The sequence below is a fragment of the Hemitrygon akajei genome, chromosome 7 (assembly GCF_048418815.1).
Source record: "Hemitrygon akajei chromosome 7, sHemAka1.3, whole genome shotgun sequence".
NCBI lineage: Eukaryota > Metazoa > Chordata > Chondrichthyes > Myliobatiformes > Dasyatidae > Hemitrygon > Hemitrygon akajei.
Window position 1 is genome coordinate 17451125 of NC_133130.1, and position 22153 is coordinate 17473277.

At 44.0% G+C, this 22153-nt stretch overlaps 1 protein-coding gene across 1 annotated transcript in view; it reads right to left on the reverse strand.

The window, feature by feature from the left end:
- The window catches only part of vta1 (vesicle (multivesicular body) trafficking 1), a 302456-nt gene extending 289930 nt beyond the window's left edge, over positions 1-12526 (reverse strand). The window contains exon 1 of the mRNA XM_073050440.1: positions 12357-12526. Coding sequence (XP_072906541.1) covers positions 12357-12465 — 109 coding nt within the window. The 5' untranslated portion in view covers positions 12466-12526. The remainder of the gene's footprint in view (positions 1-12356) is intronic.
- Between the last annotated feature and the right edge of the window lie 9627 nt (positions 12527-22153).

Genomic DNA, 22153 nt, shown 5'->3' on the forward strand with positions numbered 1-22153 from the left:
ACATCAGCATGAAGAATTATGTCTCCATAAGCGGCATCGAGCTCATCCAATAACGCCTTGAATAAGCGGTGCTGAAGCACTTTTGCTCAAGTCATGTTTATCAGTTTGAGCACCTGTGTCATTACTTGAGAAAAGTTTAAGATCTTCTCAGCCAAGGCCTGCTGATGAATCACAGTGTGATAATCCAGGAAGTCAGGAAAATCAGGGTCATTACAGCAGTGCTATAAAACCAATGAACACACTGTGCATTGTTGGGGCCCCATCAGTAGTAATTGCCACCAGTTTATTAATGGGGATGTCATGCTCACAGGCATATTTTTTTAAAACTCATTGTAAATATCCTCACCTCTCGTTCTCTCCTTTAAGTGCAAAAGAGTGAGGAAGTCCTTCTTTGTTGTAAAATCCTGGAAAGCCATTCTGACAAATACAACAAGCTGAGCCGTTTGGATTACATCCAGGGATTCAACGAACTGTAGTGAAAAATATTCATTGAGTGACAAGTCATTTAACACTTGTCGATCCACGTCCTCTGACAGTGACTCTACCCTCCTTGTCACTGTTGCAGGGTCAAGTGGTATATTACGTATTGCGGTTTTGATGTCGTTTTTGTTTTTAAAGTCATTAAAAACAGTCTCTGCCGGAATGGCCATTGCTTCCTTGAATAAATCGCCATCTGTAAAAGGCTTCTTGTGTTTACCCAAAAGGGGACTGACACAAATTGATGCTTCAATAGCAGCCTTATTTTGAGCAGCATGTTCTGTGAAAAACAATTGCTGGGCCTTCAACCCCAAACGGAAGTAAAACCCCGCAACCCCAGAAACAACCTCTCTTTACAAACAGCTTTCCGTAGTGGGAGTATTGTTTATATTACCATTATGCTAATTAGTATTATTTACTTTTATAATGCTCCCGTTACAACAGTATTTGTGTATTTATTTTTCTTTTTTGGGATCTACTGGGAAAGTCTCAAAGATCACGATCAACTAGTTGGCAACCACTAAACTGATTAACTGATACAGAAACCGGTGTAGAAAGAATCAAGCTGGGTGAAGGACAACCAAAGTAAAGGGTGAGGTTGTGGCAGATGTGACAGTTTACTGTTAAATCATCAATTCTTACACCATGGCAAAGAGTAAGCATAGCAACAAGACACAAGGTGGTCATCCTGCATCAACAAGGCCGCTCTCAAACAGAAATTCCGCAGCAGATAGGGGTTTCAAGATGTGCTGCCAAGCTCTTCTGAAGAAGCACAAAGAGGCCGGCATGATTGAGCACCAAATATGCAGAGGTCAGCCACGGAAACTGAATGCAGCAGACGAGAGATACATCAAACTGACGTTCCTTCTAAATTAAAATTAGTCCTGTACTGCTATCAGCTCTGAACTCACAGAAACCACTGAAACCCAAGTGTGCCCCTCTGGAGTCCATGGAAATCTTGTCAGAATTGGTCTTCATGGAAGAGTTTCTGCTAAAAAGCCATTCCTCCAAAGTGGAAACAAAACCAAGAGGCTCACCTACACACAAAAACAGGGGTGCTGAACAATGGCAGCAGGTGCTCTGGACCAAAATGTGAAACTTTGGCTCAAACAGGAGGCTAAAGATGGCGCCAGAGGGTGACTTCTTCATGTTCATCTGCAAAACAGTTTAATTTTTTCTCTTTGATGTCTCTTCGTTCGTTTACAAGGTAGCTGGAGTACTGTTGGAGTCCATGATCTACAGCTGCACTCAAACTGCTGTGGGTTGCTGTTCTCAGAGTTGCCAAGTGGCCTAGCATTTTCGATACCTCCAGGAGCAGCCTAGAAGATGAGCACTCTGATTCCTTGCCGGTGTCACGGGAGATTGTAACATCGAGACTGCGGGTGCGGCTGTCTGAGGTCTCTGCACTAGAGGATCGATCTCTCAGTCTCTCAACGGTCAGAGTATGTTGCTGATCTGAAGTCAGAAATCAGCCCCGGTCTCAACACGAGGTTGTCTGGGACTGCCTGGAGAGAAGGAAGCAAGCGAGACAGCCAAAGTCTGCAGAAGAACTGTGGTTAAGTTCTCCAAGATGCTTGGAACAACCTACCAGCTGATTTTCTTAAAAGTGTACCTAACTGATGCAGATTTAAAAGCAAAGAGTAGTCACACCAAATATTGATTGTGTTTTTTTTAACTGTTTACTGCTCTTTATAACAATTTTTTTGATATTTAGAAAACACACATAACTGCTGCCACAAAATTTCACGACATATGCTAGTAATATTACAGCTGTTTTTGACAAGACTACAAGGCACACTGAATGTGCTTATTTACACACTACAAATCATTCAAACCAGACACCAAGTGTGAAAATACTAAATGAATTAAGTACAGAAACAGCAGTTATGTAGGATTTGGGAAAAGGTTTAAAAGGCCAGCAGCCCGACAGGGACCTGCTGAGCTGTCAATGTACACTGACCTTTGTTACTTGATATGTTGCTTGTAGGGCTGATTTTTTTTCTTCCATTTTATTTAGACATACAGTGTGGAATAGGTCCTTTCAGCCCAACGAGCCATGTTGCACAACAACCCACCTATTTATCCATAGCCTAATCTACAATGACCTATTAATCTACTAACCAGCATGCCTTTGACATGTGGGTGGAAACCAGAGCAACCGGAGGAAACCCACGCACACATGGAGAGAACGTACAAACTTTCTTACAGATGACACCAGAACTAAACTCCAAACTCTAATGCCCTGAGCTGTAAAAGCGTTGAGCTAACCACCGCAATACAGTGGGGTGTATCAGAACAGATAACCATGGGTAGAAGTGTTTGGGACTATGATTTACCATCCAAACAATCTTACAGACTAGCACAGTCAAAATGCTGGAGGAAATCAGCAAGCCAGGCAACATCTAGGTAAAAAAAATAAAGAGTCGATGTTTTGGGCCGACATCATTCAGGACTGGCAAGGAAAGAAACCAGAATTAAAAGGTGGAAGGAGGGGAAGAAGTACAAACTGGCTGGTGATAGATGAGACCAGGTGAGGGGTAGGGTGAGTAGGTGAGGGAGAGGAGGGATGAAGTGAGAAGCTGGGAGGTGGAAAAGGTAATGGGACGAAGAAGGAATTTCATAAGACAGGAAGGTAGACCATGGGAGAAAGGGAAGGAGAAGGGGCACCAGAAAAGGTTGCAGCCAGTGATCCATTCAGCGTAGAAAATCACTGGATGTCAGGTACCAACATTAAACGATGCATTATCACCAGAGCAAAGAAAAGTGCTGGGAAAATTACTGCTGACAATCAAACTGAAAATTTTTTAAATTATCCACATATTTCACCTTTCAGCCCCTTCCACATCATCACTGTAATAATCAGTGAATTTTCAGTGAGGCACTCCTTGATGTTAAGGAAGAAATCACAGCATATTAAACAAAACACAAAATGGGTTCTGCTGAGGTAAGCATGGAAGACCAGAGAGACAACAGGAAAAATCACAGGGGCATGTACTACTAATCAATAGCCTGCAGCAAATTCATCTTTACACTACATAGAGCATTTTTGTAAGCCAGAGCAATTTTTATGCCTTGTATCATACTGCTGCCACAAAACAACAAATTTCATTATGTACATCAGTGATAATGAAGCTGATTTGGATTCTATTTACCTATTCACATTCATTACCACATCATGATCAGTGCCAAACCTCTGACAAGGCAAGTCCACGGTGAAGGTGGAAGACTAAAGCAATAGGAAGGATGTGCAAGCTTTAGAGGGTATAAAGGAGATTTACCAGGATGCTGCCTGGATTAGAAAACATGCCCCATTAGGGAAGTTTGATTGAGCTTGGACTTTTCATTTTGGAGCAAAGGAAAGTGAGAGGTGACTTGATAGAAGTGCACAAGATGGTACTTCTAAGGATCGTCACCTTATTGTACGGGAGAAACTTATGAATTCCTAAGATCCAAAGAGAAATGTCGTCTGGAGTTTAGCCATCTGGCGCTTAGCACCTGGTAGGGTCACCCACAGTGATAAGGTCAAAGAAAGGCTCCAGACAAAGAACGATCCAACCAATACCTCAACAATGGAGCTGATGGAAGATGATGACTCAGGCAGATCTTTGAACTCAGGGAAAAACGGTGAGAAGAAAAGCACACTACAACAATGTTGTGATCAACACATACAAACAAGCTGGAGGAACTCAGCAGGTTGGGCAGCATCCGTTGACTGCTCGTTTCAACAGATGCTGCCCGACCTGCTGAGTTCCTCCAGCTTGTTTGTACGTGTTGATTTGACCACAGCATCTGCAGTGTTCTTTGTGTTAACAATGTTGTGACTTCTCCAACAATGAATCCTCTGTACACAATGTGTTGTTATTGCCAGCCTAAACAATCTATCTCCAAGTTGTCACAACTTGCTAACAATTCGTGCACTGCCATTCTTAAGACTGCTTCAGAGGTTGCTCAATCAGTGGACATCTACAACACCCTGCAAATATCACATGGGAAATAGGTCAACTCATCTAACTCATATCACACATACAGTACTGAACAAAAGTCTTAGGCACATATATATAGCTAGGGTGCCGAAGACTTTTGCACAGTACTATAGTAATGTTATGTATTGTACAGTAATGCTGTCGCAAAAAAAAATTATGAGATATGTGAGTGATGATAAACCTAATTCTGATAATGGGTCTAATGTGGACTAAGAGTGGACAAAAAGTGGGAAGGAGGCAGAGAAAGGAGAATCATTGATGGGAAAAGGTGGAAGGAATGGAAAGCACCAGACAGGCATTCCACAATGATCAATAAACCAACTGCTTGGAATCAAGTGACCTTGCCTGGTGTCTCGGAGTGGGGTGTGTCTGCGCACATGCCAACTCCTCCCACCCTGGCACTCCTCCTCTACCACCTGTCCCACACCCCTCCTGTGGCACTGCACCCCCACCATTCCCAACATCCTTTGCTCCCACTAGATTTACAAACTCACTCTCCACTCTCTGTTGACAAATACAGTACTGCGCAAAAGTCTAAGGCACCCAATCTGATTTCTCTGATTTCTCGTCATTTTATCCCCTTCTCTCTTTTTCCATTCCCCAGTCAGGTTGCCCTCTCACCCCTTCTCTTCTCACATGCCCATCACTTCCCCCTGATGCCCCTCCTCCTCCCCTTTCTGCCACCGTCCAATGCCTTCTTCTATCAGATTGCTCCATCCTTTGTCACCCTTCACCTCCTATCACCTCCAAGCTTCTTACTTCGCTCCCCTTCTCTCATCCACCTTCCCCTCATTTGATCTCACATATCAGCTCCAAGCTTCTTACTTCATCCCCCCCACCTTCCCCTTATCGGTCTCACTTATCATTTGCCAGCTTTTACTCTTCCCCTCCCCCTTTCCCCTTCCTTTGATAAAGAGTCTCGGCCCAAAACATTAACTGTTTATTCCCCCTCCATAGATGCTGCCAAATTTGCTGAGTTTCTCCAGCATTGTGTGTGTGCTTACAATTTGTGTTTGACGAAGGGTCTTAAACCTGAACATTGACTGCTTGACGAAGGGTCTCGACCTGAAACGTTGACTGCTTGACGAAGGGTCTCAAACCTGAACGTTGACTGTTTGACGAAGGGTCTCCACCCGAAACGTTGACTGCTTGACGAAGGGTCTCAAACCTGAAACGTTGACTGCTTGACGAAGGGTCTTGACCTGAAACGTTGACTGCTTGACGAAAGGTCTCAGCCTGAAACGTTGACTGCTTGACGAAGGGTCTCAGCCTGAAACGTTGACTGCTTGACGAAGGGTCTCAAACCTGAACATTGACTGCTTGACGAAGGGTCTCAAACCTGAAACGTTGACTGCTTGACGAAGGGTCTCAAACCTGAACGTTGACTGTTTGACGAAGGGTCTCAGCCTGAAACGTTGACTGCTTGACGAAGGGTCTCAAACCTGAAACGTTGACTGCTTGACGAAGGGTCTCAAACCTGAAACGTTGACTGTTTGACGAAGGGTCTCAGCCTGAAACGTTGACTGCTTGACGAAGGGTCTCAAACCTGAAACGTTGACTGTTTGACGAAGGGTCTCAGCCTGAAACGTTGACTGCTTGACGAAGGGTCTCAGCCTGAAACGTTGACTGCTTGACAAAGGGTCTCAGCCTGAAACGTTGACTGCTTGACGAAGGGTCTCAAACCTGAAACGTTGACTGTTTGACGAAGGGTCTCGACCTGAAACGTTGACTGCTTGACGAAGGGTCTTGACCTGAAACGTTGACTGCTTGACGAAGGGTTTCGACCTGAAATGTTGACTGCTTGATGAAGGGTCTCGACCTGAAACGTTGACTGCTTGACGAAGGGTCTCGACCTGAAACATTGACTGTTTCTTTCAACGGATGCTGCCTGACCTGCTGAGTTCATCGAGCTTTTTTGTACGTCTTGTGTGTGCGCTGTACACACAAATGCCATCCAAGGTTAATCAACCTTCATAATTAATTATCACCCTTCACACTCAGTGGCTGAACTAAACACTGGCCTTAATCAATTGGAGCAATTACATATCTGCATCTGGGAATACAAATGATATAACCGTGGAGCAGTTTCTCCTTCTCATTTGCATTACTGCTGGTTACAGTGCTGAGAAGCAAGTTATAATACATTAGCCAACCTTTACAATTAGAATGAAACATCTTCACTCTTGAATTCAGATCTTCATTTATGATGAGGCCAACTTACCATTTGTCTTCCTCATTGCTTACTGTAGCCCGACTAAAGTTTCTAGTAAACTGCATACAACACCAAGGGCCCTTTGAATGTTAGCTTTACATAATCCCTCACCATTTCAAACAAACATTTACGCATAAAACTGCTGAACTTCACATCTCTTCATTCCATTGCAGTGAGGGACCATATTAACTTCAGGTAATCTTTTGCTATCTACATTTCGCAATTGGTTCCACTAGACTACTCCCATGTTTACTTTGCTTTTCCTTACCAACCCCTTTGCTGAAACTTGATTTTCCACTAATTCTTGATACATCTGTTAATGACGTCTCTAGTTTTTCCTTCTAACAATGCTTTTAATTGCTCTTCTTAGTCATAATTTATAACAGCTCCCACTGAGATGTTCAAAAAGCACAAAGTATATTTATTATCAAAGTACATTTACAACCCTGAAATTAATTTTCTTGCAGGCATTCACTGTAAATACAAAGAAACAACAGAATCAATGAAAAAAACCATAGACAAGACAACCAACTAATGTGCAAAAGGCAACAAGATGTGCAATAAAAAATGATATAAATAAAAAACATAATAAATGAGCAATAAATATCAAGAATGAGATGAGGAGTCCTTGAAAGTGAAGGCTGTGGAAGCAGTTCAGTGTTGAGGTGAATAAAGTTATCCTCTCTGGTTCAAGAGCCTGATGGTTGAGGGGTAATAACTGTTCCTGTACCTGGTGGCATGAGTCCCATCTTTCCCATCAGATGTTGTCATCTAACAGGAAGGATATTGTTACGTACCCTGTAACTGGGTGTCTTACCAGCAAAAATAGAAGTATCCGTTGGAGTCTGGTACTATTTTCAAAACAGTGTTTATTAGTAAAAATATACAAATAAATATCAACAATGCAAATATACAGATAATACACGTTAGCAATTCTAAACCTAAAAGTGTGGGTATAATAATAATCAATAATAAACAAGCTCTATCGTTGTCTAGGGGATAATGAATTGTCATATGTGAGTATAAAGCTCAGTTCAGTTCATGCAGGCTGAGGTAGTTGTTGGTCGATGTGGAGAGGGGGAGAGAGGGGGAGGGAGGGGGAGGGAGGGGGAGGGAGGGGGAGGGAGGGGGAGGGAGGGGGAGGGAGGGGGAGGGAGGGGGAGGGAGGGGGAGGGAGGGGGAGGGAGGGAGAGGGAGGGAGAGGGAGGGAGAGGGAGAGAGAGGGAGAGAGAGGGAGAGAGAGGGAGAGAGAGGGAGGGAGAGGGAGAGAGAGGGAGGGAGAGGGAGGGAGAGGGAGAGAGAGGGGGAGAGAGAGAGAGAGAGAGAGAACGAAAACAGTGACAGCCAGTCAAACCTTCCTTTATTTTCTTGATTCGGCGAGTCGTTGTTGCTGTGGCCATTCAAGTATGACCCCTGCATCCTTTAGCTAGACCGTTCTTCTGTGATGGACTCGTCACCCAGGCAAGGGTGGACACACACACAAGCCCCCACCGCCCTCGCTATAAACACTGTTAAAATTGACCGATCCTTCGTTCAGTCTCCGATGCCCCACACTTTCTCGTGGGTTCCAATACTTAAGCAGTGCTCACTATTGTGTCTCTTGGTGCGTCTGAGGGGTGTCTCCCCAGACCTCACTTTTAGCCCTACTCACGGGGTCTCAGGTGTCAATCAGGTTTGAATGACTTAACCCATCAAACCAGCCCACTCTGGCTGTCCACTGAGAAATTTTAATGAACAGGATGGTACCACGTAAACAGCCCTCTCTGCAGCCATAAGTCTTTCGGGAGTCATAACATGGTGGATAAACATAACTCTCTCTCAGGCTGTTATCAGTAACAGATGTCCTGGCATGTTTTCTTTTGTCTCTCTTACTCTCTCGTTAGCAGCATCGAAATAGTAACGGTTTGCGATTCTCCAAGGGGGGGGGGCATGGGCAACTCTGCACCCTTCTGCCCATCAGAGTTGTTCATCCTTCGTAACACCCCCATCCTTCTAGGAATTTTCACCAAAGGGGAAAATTAACTAATACAGAGTCTTACAGAATTACAGAATCTAACCAAAACACAGAAGGGTTTTTAACTACAGAGCAATACAGATATACCTTCAACTTAGCAACTACCGTAGATTTCGCACTACAGAGCGCACCTGATTAAAAGCCGCTGGCTCTAATTTTAGAAAGAAAATCAATTTTGTACTTGTACAGGCCGCACCGGATTTTAGACCGCAGGTGTCCCACGTTGTAATATGAGATATTTACACAGAAAGATATTACACGTGAGGATTTTTTAACTTTTAATTAAATTAATATGGTAACATAAACAAATACATATTGCAAATGCTTTTTTTTGAACCGTGCCTGTAACGCGGCTACTTTTAAATATACATACGTATCGGTAACACACAAATTACGTTGCGTATACTTTTTTACTGAACAACATTCCAATATCTCCTAACGACTGGTAAAAAATATATATACTGCAGCCTACCAGGAAAAGTTATTGATCGCCTTTAACTTAAAAGCAGCGTTTTCGCTCGGCTAATGTGCTCCCCCCCCCCACCTTCCCGTTTATCGCAAACCGGTATTTCCCACAAGACGCGGCGAAATCGGATGTGACGTCATAGCATCCCGGGATGTAGTACAGAAAACAAATATAGTTAAAACACTTCTAACTTTAACTAGAAAATACTAACAAATGAATTACTAAGCGAAAATATTATAAACTAAATAACTGCCATAAAGGCAGCACAATGCTTTTCTTCGAGTGTTTTCCATGTTGATGAGGGTGAGTACAAATGACTGATTTACAATAATTTAATTGTGAAAGTGCGCTTGATTTATCGTACAATTTCATTGGACCTCTGTGAACTACTCATCAATTTTATTGGTCTACTGTTACGAGGCAAAATGTTTTTGGCGGCATGAAAAAAAATCATGCATTAGCCGCAGTGTTCAAAGCTGTTCAAAATGTGGGAAAAAAGTAGCGGCTTATAATCCGACATCTACGGTAGATAAACAGTTAGTGATTACATTGTCACTTCCTTTAATATGGGGTATCTTAAGTTTATGCAAATACTAATCTTATGTTTATGCAAAAACTACATATTGAATTCTTATTTGTATATTGTCATATCTTTTAATATCATTTCCCCAATTTACAACAAACAACTCTCACTTCTTAACTCTCATTGATAGATTGTATTTCAACCTGAAACCAACACTTTGAAACTTTATATAAAATGAAGTTGACTTCCCTAAAGTCAAACCACCAGCCACACCCATGGCCAGACCCCACACACCATCCCTATTATTTGCATCATACCCACACACAACACCCATGTCATACCATGGCTACAGCACCTACCTACACAACTAGCAAAACTGACAAAATGCACACGGGGTCTACACATGTGGACCCCAACCCACACACCCCCCACACATATGCACACACCATCCCTTCCTATGCCCTTCTGATGCCTGGGCAAACGTGCCCAGCATATGCCCCTTGTGCGCACATGCACAAACACCTTCAATTAGACAGAGGAGCAGAATTAGGCCATTCAGCCTATTGAGTCTGCTGTATCATTCGGTCAGGAGAATGGGACGACCTTGACACCCTTACTAATCAAAACCCTATCAAGTTCTGCTTTAAGTATACCCAATGACTTGGCCTCCACAGCCATCTGTGGCAATGAATTCCACAGATTCATCACCCTCTGATCCTATACTCTCCCATTATTGGAAATATCCAAGGTACTCTCTCTTCAGGTTTGACCTTCCAAAGTGTACCACTTCACACTTTTCTGGGTTGAACTCCATCTGCTGCTTCTCAGTCCAGCTCTGCATCCTATCAATGTTTTAAATTATGACAACCTCATACACTATCCACAATACCACTAACCCCTTGTGTCATCTGCAAACTTACCAACTCACTCTTTATTCCCACTCTTTGCCTCCTGCCAATCAGCCACTGCTTTATCCATTCTAGAATCTGTCTTGTAATACCACGGACTCGTAGCTTGTTCAGCAGCCTCACATGTAGCACTTTGTCAAAGACCTTCCGAAAATCCAAATACACATCAACGGAATGTCCCTTGTCTATCCTGATTCTTATTTCTTCAAATAATTCTAACAGGTTTTTCAGGCAAGATTTTCCCTTGAAGAAACCATGCTGACTATGGCCAATTTTATCATGTGCCTCCAAGTATCCCAAAACCACATCCTTAATAACCGACTCCAACATCTTCCCAACCACTGAGGTCAGACTAACTGGCCTACAATTTCTTTTCTTCTGTCTCTCTCCCTTCGTGGAGTAGCATTTGCAATTTTCCAATCTTCCGGAACTACTCCAGAATCAAGCGATCCTTAAAAGATCATTACTAATGCCTCCACAATCTCTTCAGCCACCTCTTTAGGCACCCTGGGGAGTATACCTTCTGGTCCAGGTGACTTATCCACCTTCAGACCTTTCAGTTTCCCAAGAACCTTCTCTCTCATAATGGTAACTTCACACTCTTCATGACCCGTAACACCTGGAACTTCCACCATTCTGCTAGTCTCTTCCACAGTGAAGACTGGTGCAAAATACTTATTCAGTTCACCTGTCATTTCCTTGTCCCTCATTACTATCTCTCCAGCATCACCTTATAAAAATCACAATTCAAATCCTCATAAATCCTATCTCTAAGAATTCTCTCCAAAAGCCACTAATGTAAAATTCACTAGTCTACAGTACCTTGAACAAATTAATAGCATTTGCCACACTCCAATCATCTGGTACTACTCCTGCGGCCAGTGAGGGTGCAAAGATTATCACTAAAGGCACAACAATACTTCCTTGACCTCCTGCAATAATCTGAGATACATCCCATCCAGCCCTGTTTAAAAAGTTTCACCACATGCTGTTTCTTAACCTTAACGTACTAAGGGCACAACTACATTGGACATAACAGCAAAACTACGCACTGCAGCCCCATAGAGTCTCCAACATCATTCAATCAGACCAATGGTGCTGACAGGATTTATTTGAGCTCTCAACCCCGTTCTCCTGCTTTCTCCCCATAAACTTTAACACCCCAAGAACCTAGCAACCTCCGTTTTAAATATACCCAATAAATATACCCAATGACTTAGCCTCCACAGCCAATTGTACTAACGAATTTCAAAGATTCACTAGCCTCTAGCTTAAGAAATTCCACATCTGTTATAAAGAGACGCCCTTGTATTCTGAGATTCTGCTCTCTGTTCTTAGACTTTCCCACTATTGAAAACATCCACTCAACACCCACTATCTTTCAATATTCAGTAGATTTGAATGAGATTCCCCCCACACACACCCGTTCTTTTAATCTCCGGCGAGTTCAGGCCCAGAATTACCAAACGTTCCTCGTACATTAACCCTTTCATTCTCGTGAACATTCTCTGGAACCTCTCCATTGCCAACACATCCTTTCTCAGACATGGGACCCAAAACTGCTCCTATCCACACCAACCCTCGCCCGCCAGCACGCGTACAACGTTTTTCACTCCTCTCATGCACCGGCAACCTCCGCACCACACCCCGAGTGAGAGGGGTATTGATCCCGGGGCGCTCGCCCACTGGCTCGCTCCCACCCAGCAGGATGAACTACTGCGGCAGCGGTACCGGAGTGTCATCCCTTCCCTCCTCCGGCGCAGGTTGACTCACAGAAGTAGGCCACCACTGGGTCGCGCTTGTCATGCTCCTGAGCGGTGCGCAGATGATGCTGGATCTGCTTGAACTGCTGCGGCAAAGGGGGCAGCGCCTCCGACGCCATGACTTGGTTACCAAGGCCTCCAACCTGCACGGCAACCACTTCCGGGAGAAGAAAGAGGAGGGAGAGACTTCTGTGTGCAGCGCCGCCCCAGCTTTGGAGGTCGCCACTGCGGCTCCGGCCGGGAGGAGGTTCCCCACCCCGGCCTGGCTCTGACGTGCAGCGCCGCTGCCGGACGGGAGAGGTTACTGCACTACACCGGCCCGCAGGCGAATTCAGCGATATCACGGGGTGCAGGATCGATCGTGATTTATCGGAGCGATAAAGTATGGAGGCTCATTGTTTTCCACAGGTAACTGTGACCACGTACACAGCAGATCATTCAGCCACTCAAACTCTACTTTAATCCTGGCTGATCTAGCCTCTTCTGCATCAGCTCGCCATAGCCCTCAATTTCCTGAGGTTCAACAACTACGCTTTAGCAGAACTATAACACTTCGTAATAAGCTAGGCTGTACAATTGTGCACTGAAAAAAAATCACTTTGCCGCTCTTTCTGTGAAGTGGTTGCCCCTGCCTCCTTGCTTACAATCAATACAGGTGCACCTCAACCGATTTGCTGACACCTGTGACAGGCATAGTTCAAGGACCATCTATATATTTGCCGATGACACAACTGTTACTGGCAGAGTGTTAAATGGTGACGAAGAGGCAGACAAGAGTGAGATAGATCGGTTGGTTCAGTGGTGTTACTACTGACCTTGCTTTCAACATCATGAAGACCACTGAATTGGTGTGGACTTCAGGAAGAAAAAGCTGGAGAACACATACCAGCCGTTATCAAGGACATCTTCCGAAGTTGATACCCAAGATAAAGGACCCACACCATCAAGGTACATGCCCTCTTCTCATGTCCTTGGGTGGAGGGAGGGGAGTCTGAAGCCCCTCACTCAACGTTTTATGAACAGCTTCTTCTCCTCCGCCATCAGATTTCTAAATGGAAAATAAACCCATTAACACTACTTCACTAAATGCCGTCTTTTTGCTCAACTTTTTAATATATTTCTTATCGGAACTTACAGTACTTTAATGTATTGCATGATACTGTTACCACAAAACAACAAGTCTCACGACTTAAGTCAGTGATAATCAACCTGATTCTGATTCAGATACAGGTCTCCCCCCCCCCCCCCTTTACAAAGGTAGAGAGTTCCTATGAAACTTTTCTTAGCCGAAAGCAAAGAACCATTAATTTATATGGGAAAAATTTTCATAAAAGCCAAAATCCTCTTTGTAATGCGAAAACAGGTTACTAATGTAGGTCTTTTGTAAGAGCGAAGTGGCGTAAAGCAAACATTCGTAAAGCGGGGGACACCTGCATCCCTTTAAATCTCACATGTCTGTTTGAAATTTTGCTCACTTGTTTTAGGAACTCCTCCCTGTGAAAGGGACTATGTGCTCTCACTATGTCTATGGCCTTCTTGATCTTATATACCTCTATCAGGTCAGGCCTCCATCTCCAGTGTCCCAGTGAATAAAATCCTAGTCAGCATAATCCCTTGTCAACTCTTGTCAAGAGAACCATGCTGAAGGAACCATGGTTGACAAGAGATGTGGAACATCGAGTCTTATTCTATTCCCCACTCTGGCCTTTTACTTCTTCTCACCTGCCCATCACCTCCCCCTGATGCCCCTCTTCCTGCCCTTTCTCCTGTGGTCCACTCTCGTATCAGCTTCCTTCCTCTCCAACCCTTTATCTTTCCAACCCACCTGGCTTTGCCTATCACTGTCCAGCTAGTCTCCTTCCCCTCCCCCCCACCATTTTATTTTGGTTGCTTCCGCCTTCCTTTTCAGTCCTGAAGAAGGGTCTCAGCCCAAAATATCGACTGTTTATTCATTTCCGTAGATGCTGCCTGACCTACTGAATGCCTCCTGCATTTTGTGTCAATTGCTTAAGCTTACTTAAGGTTTAGGAAGCAAGGATCAGACAGGGCTCTTAAGAATTATAAGACAACTAGGAAGCATCCTGGGGAGGGACTTCCTAAAGAGCTAGAAGGGGACACGAGATGGCCTTGGTAAGTAGGATTAAGAAAAACACAAAGGTGTCCCACACTTATGTGATCGACAAAAGGAAGACTGAAGTGAAGGTAGAACCATTTAGGAATAAAAGAGGAAACATGCCTGGAGTCAAAGGAGGTAGGGAAGGTCCTGAATGAATAGTTTACTTCAGTATTCACCAGTGGAGAGAGACCTTGATGAATGTGAGGTCAGCATACGACAGGCTAATGTTAAGAAACATGTCAACGTTAAGAAAGAGGATATGCTGGAACTTTAAGATAGATTAATCCCTGGGGCCAGCTGTGATGTACCCCAGGTTATTACAGGAAGCAAAGGAAGTAATTGTTACATCTTTAGCGATGATCTTTGTGTCTTCCCTGGCCACAGGAGTATTACCAGATGATGGGTGGGAGTTGTGGGAAATGTTATTACTTTGTTCAAGAAAGGGAGTAGTGTTAACCTTGGGAATTAGGGACCAGTGAGTTTTACACCAATGGTGGGTAAAATATTGGACTATACTCTTAGAGGCAGGATTTACGAGTATTTGGAGAAGCATAGTCTGATTAAGGACAGCATGGGTTTGTGGGGGCAGATCACGCCTTGTGAGCTGATTGAATGCTTTGAGGAAGTGACAACACAAATTGATGCATGTAGAACAGTGGATGTGGTGTATATGGATTTTACTAAGGGGCTTGACAAGGTTCCCCATTCAGAACGTCAGGAGGCACGGGACCCTGGGAAAGTTGGCTGTGTGGATTCAGATTTTCCTTGCCCAAAGAAGGCAGAGATGGAGTGTATTCTGGTGCAGGTCAATGACCAGTGGTCTTCCACAGGGATCTATTCTGGGACTTCTGCTTTTTGTTATTTTTAGAAATGAATTAGATATGCCACAGTAGTTAGCATGACGCTGTTACAGGTCGGGACATTTCCGAGTTCAGAGTTCAATTCCAGTACCGTCTGTAAGATGTCCGTTCATCCTCCCCAGGGAATGCAAGGGTTTTCTCCAAGTGCTCTGGTTTCCTCCCACAGTCGAAAGGCGTACCGGCTACATCAATTGGTCATTGTAAATTGTCCCATGATTAGGCTAGGGTTAAGCATGTTTTGGGGGGGGGGGTTTGCTGAGACAGTGCTGCACAAAGGGCCAGAAAGGTGTACTCCACGATGTATCTCTAAATAATTAAATAAGGAGGTGGAAGGGTGTGTTGGTAAGTTTGCAGATGACACAAAATTTAGGTAGTGTAGAAGGTTGTCATAGATTACAACGGAAGATTGACATCTTCCCACAGCCTGTGAGTCAAATGAACTCCCAGTCACCTCAGGGGTCTCGTCACTAGGACAGCGGGCTACCTGCACTGTGTACTGAGTTATATTTTGTTAACTTACTTGTGGTAATATTTTGGCTTGTGCGCTCTGTGTGATACTATGTGGGTGCACCGTGGTCCAGAGGATCGTTCTTTCCTTTGGTTGTATTTATGTATAGTCAGATGAGAATAAACTTGAACTTGAACATGATAGGATGCAAAGCTGGACTGAGAAGTGGCAGACAGAGTTCTATCCGGAAAAATATGAAGTGATACACTTTGGAAGATTGAACTTGAAGACAGGATACGGGATTAATGGCAAGATTCTTAGCAGTATGGAAGAACGGAGGTTCACAGGGTCCATGACCTTGGAACCCTCAAAGTTGCCGTACAGGTTGATAGGGTGGGTAAGGATGCCTATGCTGTGTAGGCCTTCATTATTCAGGGGCTTGAGTGCAAGAACCATGAGATAATGTTACAGCTCTATAAAACCCTGGTTAGATCACATCTGGAGTATGATGTTTATTTCTGGTCGCCTCATTATAGGAAGGATGTAGATGCTTTAGAGAGGGTGCAGTGGAGACTTACCAGGATGCTGCCTGGATTAGAGAGTGTGTCTTAGGGGGAAAGGCTGAGTGAGGTGGTGCTACAGACACACAATGCTGGAGGAGCTCAGCAGGCCAGGCAGTATCTGTGGAAAAGAATACAATTGACGTTTTGGGCCCAGACCTTTCTGCAGGACTGGCCTGCTGAGTTCCTCCAGGATTTTGTATGTGTTGCTATCACAACCATGGAGTCGGCAGCGCCGTAGATACGGCAATTGCGCTTGTGAATTTGCACGTGTCAGCTAATTATTATTTAATCGTGATAGTATTTAACTCCATACTTGTCATCGTAGTGCTTGTCGAGACTTGGGCAGAGCACAACAGCGCTTCGCTTTTGTTTGCATCGGCCTTGCCTGAGAAATTAGACTGTGGAGTCAACCGACTCCGAAGACTTGCAGTATTCATTTAATAATTAGATGTACTTTTCCGCCGCAGTGTAGGCTTCATTTCCCATTTGAGAGTTTTAGATAGTGGCCCTTTTGGCCTAGTGTTTATTGTTTTATTTTTCCCCTTGAACACTGTTCGTATTAAAGTTTTGTGAAATATTGGCCTGCTTCAGTGTCTCTCACTCCGCACCTGGGCCACATCCAAACCCTAGTGACAGTTGCTCGGATTTCCATCATCTGCAGATTTTCTCTTGTTTGTGAGATTGTGCTTTTTTCTTCGGAGTGCAGGAGGATGAGAAGTGAATAGATAGAGGTGTATAAGATGATAAGAGGCATCGGTAATGTGGACAGCCAAAGACCTTTGCCCTGGGTTGCAATTGCTAATATAGGAGGCTGTCATTTTAACGTGATTGGAGGAAAGTTTACGGGAGATATCAGAGGTGGGATTTTTACAGAGTGTTATGACTGCAGCCCCCTCCCTTGTGAGAATCACAAGAGCACTAAAGGGAGGGTGAGTCAGTAGACCCAGGAAATGAGAGAGGGACGTGCAAGATGCCACGTCCCCGGCGATGTAAAATCCCGGGACATATCCATTGTTTCTTGGAGACACCTTTGTGGATTGCGATCCTATACTACGTGACAGCCTTCAGGGCAAAGTGGGCTGGGTGACGGGGAGAGATTGCATCATCCACCAACCTGATTGACATCTTCAACCCTGCAAGTCAGGATAAAAGAGGGGCTGTAGGAACAGCCCCCTCAGACGCACCAGAAGACACGCTAGCGATCCCGTAATAGCGGGCAGCCATTTGAAGGAAGCCACGTGCGTTCGGTTCCCTTGCCTGGGAGCCGGTGGCGGGTACCACAGAAACGATTGTCTTGAACTAACAACGGGGAACCAACTCCCCCGACTCAATGGTTTGGCCTCATCAAAAGACCCGGGCAAGTTTCTTTTCTCACAATTCTCTCTCTCCCCAACAAGTGAAAACCCAGCGGTCCCCAAAGGCTGAAGCCTGCTGAAACTAAGTGACTTTTATATTTCCAACGGACAATATATTATCCCCTAGACAAATGATAGAGCTATTTCTTATTGATGATTATTACTATACCCACGCTTTTAGATTTGAGTATTGACGACGTATATTATCTGAATGTTTGTATTAACCTTATTTTTGTGCCCCTTTATAAATAAAGACTTTTAAAAATAGTACCATCAGACTTCAACGGACCTCTCTATCTTTGCTGGTAAGTGACCCATTTACGGGGTACGTAACAAGAGGGAGTGGCATTTATCGTTCTAGTGGTTCCTTTCCAAGTGTTTCTTAAATGTCTCGAATGTATCTACCTCTAGGGCATTCCAGGCAACCACCACTCTCTGTGTGAAAAAGCTTACAATTCAAACATCCCTCCTGTACTCTCCTCCAATCACCCTATCACCTTCAAAATAGACCAGAAAGGCATTAAAAGAAATTAGATATGTAAGCCCCGTTAAGCCTCAGGCTCGCTCAGCTTGCTTCTGTCTAGAGGAAGCAGCCTTTGGCCCCTCCAAACTGGGTAATCAGCTTGTGTGGATGCTGTGCGACATCCCCAACATGCCAAATAACAGACAGTACACCATATGCAATTAAATGTGTTCACTTTATAGATCTTACTGGAACTATGTACTTAATAGAGATACAATATAAAAGGAAAAGTAAAAGGCACCAAACTTATCAAAGTCCAACCACTTTGTGCACAACCGTTGGAGTTCAATTAACGAAGTCTTCTGGCCACCATTCGATCCCCTCAGACCACCTCGACTCGTAGCTCAGGACCACCCGAAGTGATCAACCAAGCACCCCTCTTCATCTCCTCTCCTCGCCGAAAACCCTGGCCTTGGACCCCCGCTCAGGGCCCGTTCCATCGCCCAGCGTACAGCATCATGTCCTCCCTCTCTCTCACCCCCTCGCACCGACTCGCCAAAAGCCTGCCAACAACAGCTTACAGACTCAGAAGAGAGAATAACATCTATCCCAGTTGGTTAACAAAGGAATACAAGAGCCATTATCAGCAATCATAACCCAAACAAGCTTCGAGAGAAAACACCCTCTCACCAGTTAGCATAACAAAGAAGCCATTTTGATTAACACACGCAGTTACATAAAGAAAGAAGAAACTCCCTCACACAGAAGAAACACCCTTACAGATATAATATCTATTACAAAAAGAATATTAATTCAGTTAAAAAACACAGTTTAGAAAACACTCACCGGAGATTCACGACAATGTTGCCTGAGTTGGAATGTTTCATTTATGATGAGAGATCTGATAGGTTGGTATAAATTCTCCTTGGAGTGGGGGAATGTGATTGAGGTGCACGAAATTATGAGGCTGTAGTGTGGCTAATGAAAATCTTTTCCCAGTAATGGAGATATCGTACACCAAAGTACAGAGGTTCAAGAGGGGATGTGAGGTTGTTTTTTTTTCATCCAGAGGATGGCCGTGGTCTGGAGGGTTCTGCCTGAGAAGGTTGTGAAGACAGGTAATCTTACGATATCAAAGTTCAAAGTAAAATCGTTATCAAAGGACATACACTCAGTGGTCACTTTATTAGGCACACCTGCACATCTGCTCATTATTGCAAGTATCTAGTCAGCAATCATGTGCCAGCAACGTAAAAGCATGCAGACCTGGTCAAGAAGTTCAGTTGTTATTCAGACCAACCATCAGAATGGAGAAGGGATGTGACTTTGACTTGGAATGATTGTTGGTGCCAGATGGGCTGGCTTGAGTGTCTCAGAAACCACTGACCTCATGGAGTGTTCATGCACAACTGTCTCTAGAGCTCACGGAGCAAGGTGCAAACAGATACATCCAGTGAGCGGCAGTTCTGTGGGCAAAAGCACCTTGTTCATGAGAGAGGTGAGAGGAGAATGACAAGACTGGTTCAGGCTGATGGGAAGGCAACAGTAACTCAACTAAACACATGTTACAATAGTGGGGTGCAGAAAAGCATCTCTGAACACGCATCACATTGATGGGCTACAGTAGCAGAAAAAGACAAACATATAGGAGGTAGCTAATAAAGTGGCCACTGAGTGTATACTATCATACTAGCTTGCCAGCGTTTACAGGGAAAAAAATACAATAGAATTTCCTGGAAGTATATACATAAACAGATAAAGAATGACAAACTGATGTGCAAAAGAAGACAACCTGTCCAAATAAATAACAATAAAGATGAGATCATTAGCTGTAAATAGTCCTTGAAAGTGATTCTTTAAATCATAGAATCAGTTCAGAGTAGTGGTGAATTACGCTGCATCTTTTGGCAATCTTCTGCACTATCCACAAAGCAACCAATCAGAAACAGAATCAGAATTAGAATCAGGTTTAATATTACTGAGTGTACGTCATTAAATTTGTTGTTTCGCAGCAGCAGTACATTGCAATACATAAAATGTACTGTAAATTATAATCAGAAGTATCATTTTATAATCTGTGAACTTACTAACACCCCCCCCCCCCACTTACAGTGCTGTACAAAAGTCTTAGGTGCACACACAAACACACCTCTCCTCCCCCCCCCCCCCCCCCCCCCCAGCTAGGGTGTCTAAGTCTTTTGCACAGACCTGTGTTTGTCAACACGGAGTGGAGAGCGAGTTTGTAAATCTGGCAGGAGCAAAGGATGTTGGGAACGGCAAGGGTAGTACACCATGGGAGGAGCTTTGAACAGGTGGCAGAGAGGTTCTGGGGCAAGGGGTGGCACAAATATGGACACACAGCCCTGAGACACCAGGCAAGGTCATTAGAGAATGTCTCTCTGGTGCTTCCTGCTCCCTCTCCTCTCTCCAACAATGATTGCCCTCTACCTACCCCCCTCCCACTCAAAGTCCCTAATAGAGACACAAATCAGCATCAGGCTTGTCATCTCTCATCTGTCATGAAATTAGTTTTTTATTGTGGCAGCTGCACAGAGCAATAAATAAAACTGCGACAGTACCGTGCAATGAGTCTTCCTAGCTACATACAGTTCACCGTATGTGACTAAGAGTTTTGCACAGTAATGTACGTTTTCATCTAGATCAGGGATTCTCAACCTGGGGTCCACGGAACCCCTGGTAAGGGTCCATGGCATAAAACAGATTGGGAACCCCTGATCTAGGTAATTTATGACATCACAAACATCAGAATCAGGTTTATTATCACAGACATATTCTGTAAACTTTGATATATATATATATATATATATATATATGTGTGTGTGTGTGTGTGTGTGTGTGTGTGTGTGTGTGTGTGTGTGTGTGTGTGTGTGTGTGTGTGTGTGTGTGTGTGTGTGTGTGTGTGTGTGTGTGTGTGTGTGTGGCCTTTTATATATTGGTGAGACCTGACGCAGACTGGGAGACCGTCTTGCTGAACAGCTACGCTCTGTCCGCCAGAGAAAGCAGGATCTCCCAGTAGCCACACATTTTAATTCCATGTCCCATTCCCATTCTGATATGTCTATCCATGGCCTCCTCTACTGTCAAGATGAAGCCACACTCAGGTTGGAGGAACAACACCTTGTATTCCGTCTGGGTAGCTTCCAACCTGATGGCATGAACATTGACTTCTCTAACTTCCGTTAATGCCCCTCCTCTTCTTCTTACCCCATCCCTGACAACATTTAGTTGTTTTTTTTTCTCTCTCTCTGCCTGTTCTCCATCTCCCTCTAGTGCTCCCCCCTCTCCCTTTCTTTCTCCCGAGGCCTCCCATCCCATGATCCATACTGGCCAAGATGCATATCTAAGCTAGCCCCATTTGCCCACATCTGGCCCCATACCCCTCTAAACCAGGGGTTCCCAACCTTTTTCTACCATTAACCAAGGGATCTGTGGAGCCCTAGTTGGGAACCCCTGCTCTAAACCTTTCCTATGCATTTGCATGTCCAAAGGTCAGAATCAGAATCAGTTTTATTATTATACTGATATATGTCGTAAAAATGACTGTTTTGTGGCAGCAGTACAGTTCAATACATACAACAAATCACTGTAAGTTACAATAAAAAATAAAGAGTGCAAAAGAGGCAGGGTGATGTAGTATTCATGCGTTCACAAACTGTTCAGTAATCTGATGGCAGAGGGGAAGAAGCTGTTCCTAAATTGCTGAGTGTAGGTCTTCAAAGTTTAAAGTAAATTTACTATCAAAGTACATAAGTACATGTTACCATATATACAATCTTGTGATTCATTTTCTTGTGGGTGTACTCAATAAATGCAATAACCATAATAGAATTAATGAAAGACCCCACCAACAGGTTGGACAACAAAATGTATAAATACAGAAAAAGAATAAATAAATAGATAGATAGATAAATAAGCAAGCAAGCTATAAATATTGTGAACATAAGATAAAGAGTCCTTTAAAGTGAGTCCATAGGTTGTGGG